Raw genomic sequence first — 18,413 nt, 5'->3', positions numbered from 1 at the left:
CCTACCGGAGGGGAGGCAAATTTGAGTGGCACATACATCGCATGGCCTATACCTAGGCCTTATGCTTGAACAGTAGTCGTGGTGGTAGCACCAGCCTCAGAGAGGGGAGCACACAGCACGGCACCTGAGGTAGCTGTGACTGCCTAAGGGAAACACGGCGTCAACTCACGTGAGGGGACAGAACCGTGGTTTTACACACAGGGGAGTCCGAGCAGGAGGCCTTACCTGTGGGGCCCCTATACCAGTACAGGGTGGCTAGCGGTACCCGCAGTGGTTTGGGTCGGCGAGTCCCTCCGCAGAACTGCGACCCGCAAGGGCTAGGGGAGGAGCCAACCAGTGTCCCAAGCCTGGGATCTCCTGGGAAGAAGGCGCACTGTTTCCCTGGTTAGGGGAAGGGTGCTGGGTGCAAGCGATCCACCCGGTCAGATCGTCGGCGTGCCACCGAGTTCTCACGGGCTCGGTACCTGAGAGAACACGGGACTGAAACTGACTCAACTCTGAGATTGTAGAATCTCGCAAAAGTGTTAGGTGTTGCCCAGCCCACAGCTCTACAAATGTCTGCTAGGGCAGTGCCCTAGCCAGTGCCCATGAGGACGCTAACACTCCTGGTGGAGTGGGCTCGGACCCGCAAAGGGGGGCACGGCCTGGGTGTGATAAGCCAGGGAAATGGCATCGACAACCCAGTGGGCGAGTCTCTGCTTGGAGACAGCGTTCCTTTCTGCTGTCCCCAAAGCAGGCGAAGAGCTGCTCAGAGCGTCTGGTGCTCTGTGTGCGGTCCAGGTAAATACGTAAGGCACGTACGGACACAGCAGTGAGAGGGCTGGGTCTGCCTCCTCCGGGGCAGCTTGCAGGTTCACCACCTGATCCCTGAAGGGTGTGGTAGGAACCTTGGGCACGTAGCCCGGTCGCAGTCTTAGGATCACGAAAGTGTCTGCCGGACCGAACTCCAGGCAGGCGTCGCTAACAGAGAACGCATGCAGGTCCCCGACCCTCTTGATGGAGGCGAGCGCGATCAGCAGGGCAGTCTTGAGAGAGGGCCCTGAGTCCAACTGAGTCAAGCGGCTCGAAGGGGGTCTCCGGAGTCCCATCAGGGCGACCGAGAGATCCCAGGAGGGAAATAGGTTAGGCCGGAGGGAATCATCCTCCGGGCACCTTTTAGGAACCTGGCGATTAAGTCGTGCTTGCCAAGAGACTTGCCGTCTACCGTGTCATGGTGGGCGCGATAGCAGCAACATACACCTTGAGGGGTGGAGGGGACAGCCTCCTCTCCAGCCTCTCCTGAAGAAACACGAGCACTGACCTAACTGCGCACTTCTGCGGGTCTTCGGCTCAGGAAGAACTCCAGTTCGCGAACAGGCGCCACTTCAGGGCGTAAAGATGCCTGGTCGAAGGGGCTCTGGCTTGGTTAATAGTGTCTATGACGGCTAAAGGTAGGCGGCTAGACCCTCCAGCGTCCGTCCAGGGACCAGGCGTGGAGTTTCCAGAGGTCTGGGCACGGGTGCCAGAGCGTGCCCGTCCCTGAGAAAGAAGGTCCTTCCTCAGGGAATTCAGCCAGGGAGGGGCTGTCATAAGGAGCGTGAGATCCGAAAACCACGTCCGGTTGGGCCAGTAGGGGGCCACCAGAGTGACTTGCTCCTTGTCCTCCCTGACCTTGCATAGCACCTGTGCAAGAAGGCTCACTGGGGAAAAGCGTGCTTGCGCAGCCCCACGGGCCAGCTGTGTGCCAGAGCATCTGTCCCCAGGGGAGCCTCTGTGAGGGCATACCAGAGCGGACAGTGGGAGGTTTCCTGGGAGGCAAACAGGTCTACCTGGGCCTTGCCGAACCTGTCCCAAATCAGCTGGACCGATTGGGGGTGGAGCCTCCACTCTCCGCCAGGCAAGGTTTGTCTTGACAGCGCGTCCGCTATCACATTGAGGTTGCCGGGGATGTGAGTGGCGCGCAGCGACTCCAGTCGCTGCTGACTCCAAAGGAGGAGACGACGGGCGAGCTGTGACATGTGGGGAGCGTACTCCGCCTTGGCGGTTTATGTAAGCCACCACCGTGGTGCTGTCTGTCCTGACCAGGACATGTTTGCCACGAATCATCGGAAGAAATTTCTTCAGGGCAAGACGAGCGGCCAGCAGCTCTAGGCAGTTGATGTGCCAGCGCAGCGGCCTTGGTTCCACCGGCCTCGCGGCTGCGCGCCCGTTGCACACGGCGCCCAACCCAATTTGAGGCGTCGGTTGTAACCAGAACGCGACGGGACACCTGCTGCAAGGGTACCCCTGCCCGAAGAAAGCAGAGGTCTGTCCAGGGTTTGAAGGTTTGGAGGCAGGCAGTTGTAATTTCCACGCTGTGCGTGCCGTGGCGCCATGCTCGTCTCGGGACTCGAGTCTGGAGCCAATGCTGAAGTGGTCTCATATGCATCAACCCTAGTGGCGCGACCGCGCGGAGGATGCCATATGCCCCAGGAGCTGTTGGAAGCGTTTCAAGCGGGACCACGGTGCCTGGCTTGAAGGAAGCGAGGCATTCCAGCACCGACTGAGCACGCTCGTTGGAGAGACGTGCTGTCATTGAGACTGAGTCTAACTCCAAACCGAGAAAAGAGATGCTCTGGACTGGGGTGAGCTTGCTCTTCTCCCAGTTGACCTGAAGCCCCAAGCGGCGGAGGTGCTCGAGCACCTGGTCTCTGTGTGCGCATAGTAATTCCTCGCGAGGGGCCAGAATGAGCCAATCGTCGAGGTAATTGAGTATGCGTATGCCCGCTCCTCGTAGCGGGGCAAGAGCTGCCTCTGCGACCTTCGTGAAGACGCGAGGGACAGAGACAGGCCGAAGGGGAGGACCTTGTACTGATACGCCTGGCCATCGAATCGCGAACCGTAGAAAGGGTCGGTGTCGAGGGCGAATTGAGACGTGAAAGTCACGCGTCCTTCAGGTCTACCGCTGCGAACCAATCTAGATGCCGAACGCCAGATAGGATTTGTTTCTGGGTGAGCATTTTGAACGGGAGTTTGGACAGGGTCCGATTGAAAACTTCGCAGGTCCAAGATCGGTCGTATGCCACCGCCTTTCTTGGGTACAACGAAGTAAGGGCTGTAGAAACCCTTCTTCGTTTCGGTTGGAGGGACAGGCTCTATCGCGTCCTTGATTAGAAGGGAGGCGATTTCCTCGCGCAGGGAGAGGGCATGTTCGCCGTGCACTGCGGAGGAACGAACGCCCAGGAAGGGGGGCTGAATTGCGTAACTGAATTGCGTAACCGAGTCGAATGGTCCGGTGCAGCCAGCGTGACGAGCTGGGCAGAGAAAGCCATGCCTCTGCGCTCTGTGCTAGGGGCACCAAGGGGACATGTATTTTGGACGTACCCGGCGGGGCTTCGCAGCGGTGCGGAACAGGTAATGCAGCGTCGGGAGGCTCTGTGGCATCCCGAGGCTCTGGTGCTGAGAATAAGCTCAAAGCACTTACCTTGTTCCGCGCACCCGGCAGGGGGCGGGTTCGTGACAGAGGAGGAGGTCTGATGTCGGCATCCTCTGGACTCGTCTGAACCGGCCGGCCGGGGAACAGTCGTGGGGCTGAGGGGGGGAGCACCGCATCCTGGGCGCCGGGACTGTTGAGGCCTGAAACAAAAGTGCCGTGAGAACGGCATTTGCGGGCCTTGTGACCCAGAGGTAAAGGAAATAGCTCTTTTATTGAGAATTTGGGTACCGCAGCCCCGTCAGGGAGTGCGGCAAATGAAAAACACAAGATTCTCCTCCCGGCCCTCCACCGGGGACGGAGTGGTCTCACCATCTCGGAGCTAACTTCTCGTCCTCTGGGTCCGCTGTCTCAGGGACGTCTGGGAGCCTTCCGGGTCCTCGGCGGGGTCCGTGAGGCAGGGGCGTACGCTTCCTGCGGTTTGCTCGACGCTGGGGCTGAGAGCTGGGCCCAGGTTGGGGCGGAGCAGAAGGTCTTCTGGCCGCAGGGGGCGCCCTCGGCGAGCAGATGGGGCCTGGGCCGTGGCGGCAGGCTTGCGGCGCGGCATGATGTGAGAAATGGCCTCCGTCTGCTTCTTCACCAGGGAGAACTGCTGGGCAAAGTCCTCCACTGTGTCGCCGAAGAGGCCGAACTGGGAGACAGGGGCGTTGAGGAAGCGAGTCTTGTCGGCTTCACGCATCTCAACCAAGTCCAGCCATTGCTGACGTTCCTGGACCACCAGAGTGGCCATCGCCTGCCCGAGTGCCCGCGCTGTGACCTTCGTCGCTCTCAGGGCGAGGTCGGTCGCTGAGCGCAGTTCCTGCAGCGTGTCGGGATCAGGGCCACCCCGTGCATGTTGCGGAGTGCCTTGGCTTGATGGACCTGCAGGAGAGCCATGGCATGCAGGGCGGAGCGGCGAGTCCGGTAGCGCTGTAGGCCTCCGCGGTGAGCGAGGATGTTGCTCTACAGGACCGGGAAGGGAGTACAGGGCGGCCCCGCCAGGTGGTAGTGCTTCGGGGCATAGATGGATCGCAACAGCTCTATCCACCTGGGGATCTCCATGTACCCGTGGCGCTCCGCCGTCGAGGGTGGCGAGGCGGATGAGCAGGTGGCACGACGAGTGGAGAGGGGTGCTCTCCACAAAGACGTCAGCTCATCATGCACCTCCGGGAAGAAAGGTACTAGGGGCGAGGCTGAGAGCGGCCCACGCCCAAAACCAATCGTCTAGCCGTGATGGCTGCGGGGAGGATGGAGGGTTCCAATCCAGGCCCACGCTATTGGCTGCCCGGGAAAGCATATCGGACATCTGCGCGTCGGCCTCCTGCTGGGCGTGCAAGCCCGAAGCCGGCAGCCCAGAGGAGCCCTCAGCGTCAGAGCCCACGCCCTCGATGTCGCGGCGAACTCATCTGCTTCCATCGCCTGAGGGTAGGCAGACTGGCTGTGAGGCGAGTCGCCGCCACCTCGAGCGAGGACGGGAGTCAACGAGCGTGCCGGGGCGCGGGTGGTCCGAGGGGGCGTACCCGGCGGAGCTGCACTTGCTGCCATCCCCAAATCGCCTCCATCGCCAGCCGCATCGTCCTCAATCCCGTGGGAAGAAGGAGCGACACGGGGGGGCGGCTGGAGTGGCTTGCTTACGATTGTAAGCGATTGTAAGCAAGCCGCGACCGCAACGTTGTCATGGTCATGTTCTCGCAGTGAGAACATGAACCATCCACAAACGCAGCCTCTGTGTGATCACTGCCCAGACACACGAGACAACGCCTGTGGCCGTCGGAAGCGGAGAGTACTCTACCGCATCCAGGAACAACACAGGGGCGGAAGGGCATCTTTAAAAGACGGCGTCCTTAAAAGGGCGTTCACGCTGCTGTGTTTTTGCTCTTTTAGAGAAATTACTCTTTTAGAAGGAAATAACTCTTTTATGAAAGAAAGACTCGTGAGAGATCTTTCTTATTTCTGCAACTGTCGATGCGCTCAGGGGCAGGAAGTGCACAGCCGTGCAACCAGGAGAAAGCCGCTGTTGTGCGCCGCAGAATCCAACAGCATGCAGCAGAGGATAGCAGGAACTCGGTGTGTAGTCACGCAGCAAACTGCAAACACGACCATGGGCTCCGAAGAAATTTTTTGAATGAACTCCCGTATTTGCGCCGCTTAAATACCCGTATGTCCGGGGGCGGGACTGTACTGTCTGCCAACTCTCATTGGCCTTTTTTCATAGTACAGAGGTGAATATCGGCGCTCAAGAGAGACCCCTAGTGTCGTTCTCTGACACAACGTAAGAGAGCGACAGAAGGGGAAATAGCTGTTTCCCTGGTAACGACTGTACACAAAGCAGCCCTGTGCATATAAACAATACTTTATTAGGCATTATACAGAGGTAAGATGAAAAGAAAATGCCATCGAAACTTTTCTGAAGACAGTCAGTTCCCTTCAGAGATACATTTATATAAAATAGTCATAAAAGTATTGCATTCAAGGGCTTTAGTTAAAGTCTTCAGTAGTCATTATCACTATGAGAGCACTTGGATTTCGTCATAAGTCATTCTGTATATTTTATACTACTTGTCATGTTTTAAATAAAGTGTTGTGACTGCAAATCTGTTTTTACATTGCCAACAAATGGTTATGGTATATTGTTGACTGTTGAGAAGGTTTAGAAAAGGCACACACACTTTTAGAGGCGATGTCGGGTCATTTCAAACTTTTCACGCTACATAATATGAGATTAATCATGAATAATTTTAATTTACTGACAACAACAGTAATTTTACATATTAATCTTTCTGAATAATGAAATGATAATGACATGATTTACTTACCTTTTCTTGTGGTTTTTGAAATGTCTGATGAAATTCGAGGTTGTGGTGGTTGTATCGGATAATTTTGCGTTGCATATTGTACATCTGGCAAATCTTTTATATTCACACTCTCCAATTCAAAATCTTTATTTCCAAAGGAGATTATTTTGGGAACTCTACAATCATCTGTCATTTTGGCTCGTTGTGAGCGCAGTGTTAACTGCGCAGATGCAGATCAGTGGAGCTGGCGGGCTTACATTTTTGTAACTTTGCCTAGTCACCATTCACTTTCATTGTGAATGATTTCATTGCAAAAAGATGCAATGAAAGTAAATGGTGACTGAGGCTAATATATTCCCCCAAATCTTTTTGTGTAACTGAGAAGAAAGGGAGTCATATGGGCTTGGAACAAAATGATGATGAGTGAAATATGACATAAATATAATTTTTGGGTGAACTATCCCATTAAAGTAAAGGTGAAAAGAATTCTGCTTTATAATCAAGTTTTCTTTGTCATTTACCTAAAACATTTTCCTATGTTGTTCTATTTCATAAACTAGTCCAAATGCAAATGTGAATGGGGGAACTGCCATGTACTTGTGAATAAATATTAATATACAGCTTGTTAGTACCACAACTTATCAAAATCTACACTGATGTTGTTGTGAAAATTTTGTCTCAGTGCATAGACTCACTGTGACAATGTTTAAAGAATTTGTCAGTTGTTCATTTGTTGCTGCTGTATTTGGTTGTGTCTAGCTTAACACACTTTCAGAAACTAGTTTATCTAGCATATCCATAGTGTGGAGACATCTAGGATACTCTAACTGTGCAGAGTAGATTTGCCACACAATAAACATTTCATTCTTTCACTTTTCTGTAAACTACATATTAATGTGGATGCATTAAATACAATCATGCTGAACATCTTCATACTATTTTAGGTTTGGAGTCCTTGCGTGACAGTGGCCATTCCACACCAGTGCGCTCGGTTTCCAATGGCAACTCATTCCTGCGCTCCCATAGAAATACAGCTGAGGGAGGAAGTGGGACAGCAGAATTCTCAGAGGACTCTTACAGTCCCTCTGACAGCATGCTTCCCACACCATTGTCCAACGACCACTCTTCAGACCAGGCTCAGGTTCGCCACACCAATGGCCCCCGCAGCATCCAAGATGTTCGGGGAACCGAATCGGGCACTGTAGACCGGGCAAGGCCACTTGGTGTTAAGTCCAAAGGGAAACGTTCTCACCTGGAGAAGACTCGGACGACCCAACACAACCCAGAGGAAGAGCGGGTAAATGAGTTCATCTATAGCTTGGCACGTCTTTTCTTAGTGACCCTGGCTCTGCTCTTTGCTCTCCTTCTCCTTCTTATTGTGTTAACAGAGTCTGAGCTAGACTTGGCCTTTCTTAGGGACATCCGGAGAACACCTGAATTTCAGCAGTTCCACTATGAATATTTCTGCCCCCTTAGGCGCTGGCTGGCCTGCAAGTTGCGCTGGATGGGTGGACATCTCATCAATAAATGACAGTCTCAAGGGACAAGTAGTCTGAGAGTGGGACGTGCACCATGAAATTAGAATGTACTATTATCTACATAGCCAAAGCTGTGGACTCTAACACCATGACAAGACAACTGTGTATGTTTCAGCTCTAGTTATTGTATTATACAATTGTTCTCTGCAGCACTACTTTGTAGTTGGGTAAAAATATGGTATGTGTAGCTCTATAAATGCTGCTTTCACCCCTTTATCTATTATTTAAAAATAATATCCACACTCAAGGTATCGTCCCCCAGACTGTCTAGAGTGACCTCACACTGCAATCAAAACAAAGATGCCTTCATATATCAGACTTGATGATAGTTGACAATAGATAGAGGCATGAAATAGCCATTAATGAAGTTGAAAATGGGTCGAGAGTTCAGGAGTTTTTTTTGGATTAAGTGCTTTGCAAGTGTAAAGTGTTGGTACAGGGTAGACATTTGATCCATACCAAATGTGAATATAGGTAATGTATGGATCAAACCTGTTGATGAGGATTCATTTGTATGAGAAAAACTATAACACCAAGATATCGGTTACCCAAATTTTAAGACATACACAAGTAATAAAATTAATAGGATTCATCTTTCTATCTCATACAAATAACTACTGATATTCACTGAGATGTGTAAATGTTCTGAGTATGGCAAAGAAAGTGTACTGGATGGACAGTGTAATGTGAAATGTTTGATAAGTCCGAAAATGTTACCTAATTACCTATAAACCGATTTTTATTGATTTGATCAATTATTTTTAAACTTCTTTTAACAGTTTTGGAAACCTCATCCTCTCTCATTCTTGATTTAGCAAATGCCTATGTAGGTGATGATACAATTGTTGGATAAAGGGTTGCATGGTTATGATCTTATCCAAAGGCCTAGACAGATTGGTAAATATTTTTTCAGCTTAAACCAAATGCACCTATGAAATTTCTATTACATTTCTGTTGCCTTCATGAAAAATAATATGCAGCACCTATTGTTAAAACTTGTATTGCTATTTGTGAAAGTATACCTTTTTTTCCTAAGGGAGTTAGACTAGTGAGCAGAATAATTTGACCATGTAATGGTTAAAAAATCATCTGTTGATGTAATTGAACTAAATGCACCTTTTTAGATATCTTTGGTAGAAAAGATTGTCAAGAAAATAAACTAAAACATAAGTATAACCCATTAGCCTCAAAATATCAGGCATGTTGCAACTGCATATGTTCTGAAAAGGTTTGAATCATATATGAGGATTGAAAATATAGAATGAAACACAGTGTGTAAATGTAAATTTGTTATGTACTGTTGTGTGTAGTATGTCATTCATGAATTATAACTACAAACAGATGCAACAATACCAATAATGGCACAGATGAAAACTGCAAGAATTAATTTGGTGTGTCTTTGTGGTGGTAATTATCATGCAAACAAAAAGGAATGAAGCAATACAAATGACTGCAAGAAGTATATTCTCAACCTAGAGTAACCAAATGTTTGAGAAATGTATTACAAATTAAGTGACCTAGGAATATGTTGATTGCTTGACTGTGAAGGCTGTTAGTGGTATGTATAAATCAATGCTTCCATATACTGTGACTCTCTAATTCTTTGTTTAGAATCAGAGCAGTTTCTGATGGTGACTGACAATGTTCCAGCCATTTCACTCAAAAGTAATAGTAGACTGAAATGAATACATGTTGTAGCTCAGAAGAGAATCTGAAATGGTTCATGTATCACACTGTTATACAATGATCACTCAGCTGTGCCTGAGACCAATATTTGCTACCAGAAATCTTCCTCTTCACTGTATATCTTCAGATTATTACTTTTCTGTAAAATTCATGATTTTATTTTCATTATTTTCAATACCATACATTAATTAACAATGTGTTGTGTGGAGAACACGTTGAAGCAGTTTATTTTTTGTTTTTCAAAAAAATAAAAATAATAATAATAATAAATTAAACCTTCTCCAAACCTAATTAAAAACACTAATTTGTTTTTGTGAATTTGGTTGAATAACCTGTTAAAAAGACTATGAGATATGTAAATGGATGTATAGCCAGGACTGCATGGCATAATCCTGGACATATTCACATTAGCATATAATGACATTTAACTAATATTTTAAGTATTTGAGTAATCATGCAAAGTCTTTAGGCTATAGGAGAGTTTACTGAATATATCTTTGCAGTGGTATGTCATTACCACTAGTCGGCAGAAACAGTCCTCTCTCAGAAATCTCTTCACAGATTTACATGCTGTTTTTGGGGGATTTGTTGAAAATTTTCAACAAGTAATTAAATCCCTACATCACTAAGTGAATAGCTCAGTGAAATTGGCACATTGGACAACACAACAATTCAAATTAAAGACAAAGAAATTGAATGTAGTCAGCTTGCACTACTCTATTTTTTTTTTTTTTTTTGAGAGAGAGAGAGAGAGAGAGCGATAGCAATGAGATTTATAAAGCAATTGAGTGTTTTAGGGTTTTCTCCAAGGTGTCTAGTTTATACATTGTTAAAAAATGTGAACTGTTACTGCTGAAAAATTGCACGCAAATCTCTATATGTGCTATTGTTACAAATCAAGACACCTACCTTGGTATTATAATCTGTAAAGACCAGAAATAACATGCTAATACAAATTTTGCCCAATTATAGAAAATATTGTAAAATGTTTAACTTGTGGTTAATTAGGGACTATCACTGTATGGCCATGTACTTATCTCTAAATCTGAAGGGTTATCAAGATTAGTGTATGCTTCCCTAGCCCTAGATGTTCCTCCCTCAGTTATTAAAAATGTTGACTCCAAGCAATTACACTTTATATATGGATTAATATTTATTTGAAAAGAGAGATAATTTGTAATATCTAAGAAAAAGGAGGCCAAAATGCCTTGGACTACCAGACATCCAATATAATTTAAATAAGATAAAATGGAATACAAAATTATCTAAAGAAACAAAATTCTATGTGGAATATTTTCCAAAATGTAATCTTTCAACAGGTTAATGGACTTTCAGTGAAGCATGCAAACTTTCATTGACAAGTGCTTCTTATATGTACCCTGACATACAAACATAATTTTTCATTTTGATCATATAATAATGAATAATAGGGATATAAAGTATAGAATTAGTTTTTTTATAAAGAATTGGTTTGAAAATCACAAAATATGTGTTTGTAAAGCAGTTCAATGGAAAGGAGGAGGCGAGAACAGGCTTGGCAATATAAATAATATTGTAATGACTAACTTAAACAAAAGACAAAAACACACACATGACGGACATGCCCATAAACAATCTCTCTCTCCCTCACCATCCTCCGCAGTCGGCCTTTATCCCTCTCAGAGGCTTGATTAGCCTGATAAGGGACCGGGTGTGTAGAATCACGACCCACCCCGCCCTCCGCCCTGCCATAGTGTTAAACAGTTAATTAATGATAATGGAATGCTTTTAAATTATACAGAGTTGTTCAGAACTGTTTTGCTAATTCCATCAATCATAAGAAGTTTGAAAAAGTATTGAGAACCATCCATGGAGGGGAGAGGTTACTGATGAGAGATTGTTAAGACCTTTCATTCCCTTTAGAAGGTGTTGATATTAGAAAGTGTACTAATAAATAATAGAAAATAATTATATTTATATATAGACCCCCAGTGAGCAAGCTTAAGGTGACTGTTGCAAGGAACACTAAACTCCATAAGATGTTGGTTAAAGGAAAAAAATAACCTTGGGAGAAACCAGATTTACTGTGGGGGCCAGTCCCCAATATTAGTTATTTATGTGCAGTAAAAGTCAAGATTTAAAATAAGTAAACTAAGTAAATGTAAGGGGCCAATGTGAAAACAAAAACATATATTGTATTAAATGTAAGCTTAATGACTAAAGTCTTAGAATTTACATTCTCAATTAACTGCATAAATGCAAACAGATGCATCATCTATTGTTATTTGGCTGATGAAAGCTTCAATTAATTTATTATCCATGTATAGAGTGAAGTCCATCCTTTGACCAAGGTGATGCAGGCAGAGGGCAGAGGTGCACTGCAGTTATAATGTAAACTTGTGGCAGATTCATTTCCAGTGGAGTCCATCTAAAGTCATCATCACTCAGCAATACTTAGTAGTGGGAGGATCAGGAAGGACCAGAGCTGGATCTGGCAGGCTCTGGTAACCTCAGGATATGTTTCATAGGTTATGATAGGGAAACAAATAGAATAATATAAGCGTAGATGCCATCCACTTTAAAACAGGATTATAGAATATGAGATGTGTTTCTAGTTCCGGCAGACCTAACTAATGTAGCATAACTATGAGTTGATATATAAATTAGGTGTATGCTTGGCTGAAAAGATGAGTTTTTAGTCTAGACTTAAACTGAGAGAGTGTATCTAAGACTATTCCATAGTTCACCATTACAGAAGTGGCACCCAAACAGCCACTTGAAAAAAATCATGATAATAATAAAATGTCTAAATAGTGAATTTGTAGGAATGATTCAAACCTGAACATTTGTCATGAAAGCTGGATCTAGGTGCCGCAGAACAGAATTGTATTAAATAAACAAAGTACAATGTAATTGTTTAAACACAGGAACAAAGAAAACATCCACGATGGGAAAACATCTAGGTTACGGATGTAACCTCCATTCCCTGATGGAGGGAACGAGACGTTGTTTTGAAGAAGCGACACTAGGGGTCTCTCTTGAGTGTAGAATATACCTCTGATCTATGAAAAAAGGCCAATGAGAAGTTGGCAGACAGAATTTGCATGTCCCGCCACGGGACATATGGGTATAATGGTGGGGAAATACGTCTGTTTCATTAAGGATTTTTCTGAGGAGCCGGAAATGGTCTGGCCACAACAGACCGGGGTCAGTGGGAACTGCCCAAGGAAGACACGGGTCCGCTTGTAAGGGGACCGTACCGCGGAAAATACACACAGGGGGGAAGTCCATGTAGGAGCCCTGACCTGTGGAGCACCTATTCCAGTAGAGGGTAGATTTGAGTACCCACAGTGGATTGGGTCGGCGAATTCCTCCGCTGAATTGCGGACCCAGAGGGCTAGGGAGGAGTCATCCAGGGAGCCGAGTGAGTGGGATCACCTGGGAGAAAAAGTTTGACCTCAACCAAGGGAAAGAGTGCTAGGTGCAAGCGATCCACCTCAGTCCGTCTGCATGTTACCGAGTTCTACTGGCTCGGACCTGAGAAAACATGGGACGAAACTGACTGACTCTACCCTAAGATTGTAAAATCTCGCAAAGGTATTAGGTGTTGCCCAACCTGCTGCTCTGCATATGTCTGCCAGGGAGGTGCCTCTGTCCAGAACCCATGAGGACGCAACACTCCTTGTTGAGTGTGCTCGGACCCGCGGGGGGAGGGGGTTGGGGGCACGGCCTGGGTGCAATAGGCCAATTCAATGGCGTCCACCACCCAGTGGGAGAGCCTCAGTTTGGAGACAGCGTTAACTTTCCGCTTTCCACCAAAGCAAACAAAGAGCTGCTCAGAACGTCTAAAGCTCTGCGTGCGGTCCAAGTAGGTATGCAAAGCATATACTGGACACAGCAATGAAGGGGCTGGGTCTGCCTCCTCCCGGGGCAGCATTTGCAGGTTCACTACCTGGTCTCTGAAGGGCGTGGTAGGAACCTTGGGCACGTAGCTCGGCCACGGTCTTAGGATCACATGTCTGTCTGCCGGACCGAACTCCAGGCAGTGTCTCTGACAGAGAACGCTTGCAGGTCCCCGACCCTCTTGATGGAGGCGAGCCCAATCAGCAGGGCCGTCTTTAGGGAGAGGGTCCTGAGTCCAACTGATTCTAGCGGCTCGAAGGGGGGTCTCTGAAGGCCCGAGAGGACCACTAAGATATCCCAGGAGGGGAACAGGCTTGGCCGGGAGGGATTTAACCTCCAGGCGCCTCTTAGGAACCTGATAATCAAGTTGTGCTTACCCAAAGACTTGCCATCTACTGCGTCGTGGTGGGCTGCGATAGTACCTATATACACCTTCAAGGTGGATGGGGACAGCCTCCCCTCCAACCTCTCCTGCAGAAATGAGAGCACTGACCTGACTGCACACCTTTGTGGGTTTTCGGCCCGAGAAGAACACCAATTCACAAACAAGCGCCACTTTAGGGTTTAAAGTTGCCTGGTAGAAGGGGCTCTGGCTTGGTTGATCGTATCTACGACGGCAGGTGTTAGATCAGCTAGATCTTCCGCGTCCCGTCCAGGGGCCAGACGTGGGGGTTCCAGAGGTCTGGGTGCGGATGCCAGAGCGTGCCCCATCCCTAAGAAAGAAGGTCTTTCCTCAGGGGAATTTTCCAGGGAGGGGCTGTCGCGAGGAGTTCGAGGTCCAAGAACCAAGCCCTGGTGGGCCAATAGGGAGCCACTGCTGGCTCCAAAGGACACGACGGGCGAGTTGTGACATGTGGCGGGAGCGTACGCCATCTTGCCGATTTATCTACGCTACCGCGGTGGTGCTGTCTGATCTGATCAAGACATGTATGCCCTGAACCAGCTGGAGAAACCTCCGCAGGGCAAAGAATACTGTCAACAACTCTAGGCAGTTGATGTGCCAGGGCTTTGTGACGAGTGGAGAGGGGTGCTCTACATGCAGTCATCAGCTCATCATGCACATCCGGGAAGAAAGGGACCGGGGGGGGGTGGGGGGGTGGGGGGGGGGGGGTTGTTCCTTGGGTCTGCGCGCCACTCACGGGGGTCCATTCTGAGTTTTACAAAAATGGTCCATTCTGAGTTTTACATTTTCAAAAGTTTCTCTCTGGAGATACCCCTGAACCCCCATACAGTATCATTCCTCAGTCACTAGGGCTTCTATACCCCCATACTTCGATATCTGTATGTAAAGAAATATGAAATTAATTTTTATGTAAAAAATTAATATATAAATACATATACCTTCATTATGATTCAAAATGAACAGATCATCTTATAACATTCATATCCAACTGCACTCAATTGATAAACGCTATAAAATATTGTAATTTTTCATAGAAGATCTCTCAAACACCACTGCATTGGCTGTGTCTGGGCCCCCAATGCAGTTTTGTAAAGACTATTTAGACGGTTTAGTATTTTGTTTTCTCTTCTTTTTTTAGAAATTCAAAGAAATGTGCAATGTGCAAATGTAATTCACTGTTGTGATAAATATCGATATCGAATGATATGAAAAAGAATATTGTGATAATATTTTTTTCCATATCGCCCAGCCCTACTTTGAAGTATGTTCAGCAGGATACTAATCATAAAATATATATATGAAATGCAACAAAGGTGTTTTTGGTACATTTATATTGACAAACTGTTTTTATTAGTTCAAAATTAGTTTAAAATGAGTTTCCAGTTACAATTTTTATTCAGATTCTTGAAAAGATTCATTCAGACTCAGACTCAACTCAACTATTTTGGTCACGGACTCGACTCTGCCTCGATTGCTTAAAGACTCAGACTTGAATAAGGTGGACTTGAACCAAACACTAGTTACTGACCATGTGCATCCCTACATGGTCACAATTTGTGCAGCTGACAAATTGTGTGGTACAATCATGCCAACATGGATTAGAATCTCAAAGGAATGTTTCTAAAACCTTGTGGAATCCATGTGATGAAGAACTGAGACTATTTTGAGAGTAAAGTGGGGCCCAACACGTATTAGTTTATTGTTCCTAATAAAGTCCTCAATCATGGTGTTATCAGGAACATTTCCCGGCTCTAAATTAATAAACAATTACATGCGTAGGAAGGCTTCACAGGCAGATATCAGATATACAAGTGGTGGTTTAAATGTTTCCACTTTGAAATTAGACATTTTCTTATTAAGTCAATAGGCACGCTGAATTGTTTGGGCATACAAATATGGCGGTGCAGTGGTTCAATGTTATGACATCAACAGCAATCCAGTTCTTTATTTTAGATTAGTGGACCACAACAATTAATTTGCTTTTTCAATTAAAAGGCCTGTCTGCATAATCAATTTACTCTATACCCGGATTTAGGTGAGTAACTGCGCTACCATGAGGACCTAATATGTAGTGGGAATTGGGCATTCTAAATTGGGAGAAAGGGGGATAAAAAAAATAAATGAATGTGAGACCAAACCTTTGCGTATCTTGAATTCAAGCAGATGGATGGCTAAATCTGAGGCATATAAAATGAAAATGTGAAGACCGAAACTAATAATAAAAGTGATATCATTAATATATTTTACATTTGCCTTTTTGTAAATCAATATACTTTGCATGCATAATTCCCCATACAAATGTGGGGCTCATACTCACAACCCTGAAATTAACAATCTGATGCTCTACAGTCCCCGATAGCCATAACAAAGGGTTAGAGTCAAGGTAAATACATGAAAGTACCAACAATGATATGAATACATACTGTATCTGTTTATATGTATATTCCCTGTTCATCAAAACAACTTACTGAGCCAGATGTATTTATTTATTTGTTTGCTAAACATACTTACCTGTTAAGTAATTATAAAAACTGTAAATTAATTGATATGAAGAATAAAATAGAAATAGAAAGCTGTGTGATAAGGATTATTTAGAAATATTAATGTGACATAGTGAATGGTCATAAATGTTGTGTAAAAGTATATTCTATATTCAGGCAAAATAACATTCTAACTGTGGAAAGAATTGTTTATGACAGTTTCCAACTTTAACCAGTTTGTTAGGATGGATGGTGTCTAGTTTCAGGGGTTCTGTGACAGATATCCCCTTGCTATGTCCAACTTCATGTGGTTTTCTCTGCAACGCATAACAAAATCCTCTACAAGTTTTACTGCCTTTCAACTCATCTCCATTGGATGAAAACCAGCAGGACCCCATCCTGAGATATCCATGTAACTACAACCTCATGGTGTTAGGAAAGGAACCCCATGTTCCCAGATTCCTAACTTTATAGTGGGCATTAATGGAGCTTCGAGAAATGCCATCAGTCTGACTAACAGGTTTACTTGCATAGGCTGCCCATTTAAAGCATATGGCATGCACTCCATGGTTTCCAGTCCTAATTTAGGGGTTATGTTTGGTTATTAACAAGGCTAACAAACATCCTGTATCCTCTCAATATCCACTTGGAAGTAAAATATCATGGTTGTACCTGCTCACCTTGTTATGTAAGAAGGTACTGGCCCTGTACTGGGTTTGACAAACTTAAGAGAGACGTCCTGTGGAAATCAGATAGTGAGTGATGTTTTAGTTTAAAAAGTCAGTGGGTTGGTTTTGGAAAATGTGATGTGCTTGTGAGCCTATTTGCGGCCCTGCTATAATTAGCCTTCATGGCCATGCAAGCTACAGACTGATTGGAAAATGCAGAGTCTTATGTCCAACACCACAGAAAGACAACACTGTGCTTCAGAGCATAAAGACTGAAAACCTCAGTCTCTATGCAGAGACTCTGAAATCTATGGGGAATCTACTGCTTAGATGCTGTGATGATGCAAGATTTATGCTGAACCTCTTTTATCTAAGTCTGGGCTAAAAACGTATATTCTGTTGACAGACTTCAAAAATTTGTTGGATACGATCAGCAGACTTTTGACAGTTTTGTTTCAACTGACCTGCTTTTGAGAGGACGCATGTGGATACTTGCAGATTAAGAAGATGAGTTCAAGAAGGCTCATGAACCGTTCACTCTCGGGTGATGGAAGGTCTTACTACAGTGGTAATGATATCACCTCTCAGAATAGTAGGGTTGGCAGTAGGAGCTACCTAAACAGTGTCCGACCTGAAAGCAGGTACTATTTTCTAATAATGACATTCAATCTATTAAATACACAATTGTGTAAATTCAGATTACCCTCTTTATTACTTTAGTGTTGTGCTCCCACATGAAGTTTGCATAGTTTTTTCATGTCTCTCTGCCTTAGCAAATAGAAATTAATGTGGTGTGGTTAAATCTAAAGGGATTGTGGATGGTTTGATCCCAGCACAGACCTTTGTGCTTTAGTGCAAGCTACTTAGTTACATATAGTTCACATAAAACTGAAATGTATCCATCTTTATGTGAAACAAAAAATAAGCTGAGCTTCTGTTTTCCATACAAGTAAAGTGATTTAAAGTGGCAAGTAACATAAACAACAAAAAACACCATAAAACAAATATGACACATTATATATTATATGCTATATATTTCAAGTTTCTAATAATCCTCCCATCTGCTGTAGTTTGCAAATCTCCTTTTTGAGCTCGAAGTATAAAATCATTATCCATTTTTGCTGTATGGGAATGCGCAGCTCCGCCTAACATTTTATTTTGTGTTTCACAGTTGTGTTTCAGTTGTTTTATACTAAATGACTACTTATTATAAAGCGTTACTCTTAAATTATTGGGGATTAAAAATAATGCAATAGTGCACACAATATACATAGATAAATAAAAGGTACATAAATGCCAAATGCCATAAGCTTTCTTATAGGGATGCACCGATATGGAATTTCTGGGGCGATACTGATAATTCACATTTCATTATGGCTGATACTGATATTATTAACCAATATTTTAAAAGTTAACATTTTAATCATTTAACCTGGAACTGCTAGCTAATTCATTAAAATCTTCTTATTAAAATCACTGTCATTTAAAAGCTTGGAAGTTGGCCTTGCTGCTATTAAAAGTTTGGCAGAAA

The 18,413-nt window shown here is 45.1% G+C and overlaps 2 protein-coding genes across 3 annotated transcripts in view; both read left to right on the top strand.

The window, feature by feature from the left end:
- Window positions 1-9,730, top strand: part of frmd5b (FERM domain containing 5b) — a 43,090-nt gene extending 33,360 nt beyond the window's left edge. For both annotated transcript variants that reach the window (XM_052151815.1, XM_052151822.1), the window contains one exon: window positions 7,170-9,730. In XM_052151815.1, coding sequence (XP_052007775.1) covers window positions 7,170-7,756 — 587 coding nt within the window. In that variant the 3' untranslated portion in view covers window positions 7,757-9,730. The remainder of the gene's footprint in view (window positions 1-7,169) is intronic.
- Window positions 9,731-17,127: 7,397 nt separating this feature from the next.
- The window catches only part of alpk3b (alpha-kinase 3b), a 29,258-nt gene continuing 27,972 nt past the window's right edge, over window positions 17,128-18,413 (top strand). The window contains exon 1 of the mRNA XM_052151755.1: window positions 17,128-17,523. Within this exon, the coding sequence (XP_052007715.1) occupies window positions 17,390-17,523 (134 nt within the window). The 5' untranslated portion in view covers window positions 17,128-17,389. The remainder of the gene's footprint in view (window positions 17,524-18,413) is intronic.

This window comes from Xyrauchen texanus, chromosome 2, assembly GCF_025860055.1.
Source record: "Xyrauchen texanus isolate HMW12.3.18 chromosome 2, RBS_HiC_50CHRs, whole genome shotgun sequence".
NCBI classification, from domain to species: Eukaryota; Metazoa; Chordata; class Actinopteri; order Cypriniformes; family Catostomidae; genus Xyrauchen; species Xyrauchen texanus.
Note: the sequence above shows the minus strand (reverse complement) of the source record. Positions and strands in the feature narration are given on the sequence as shown.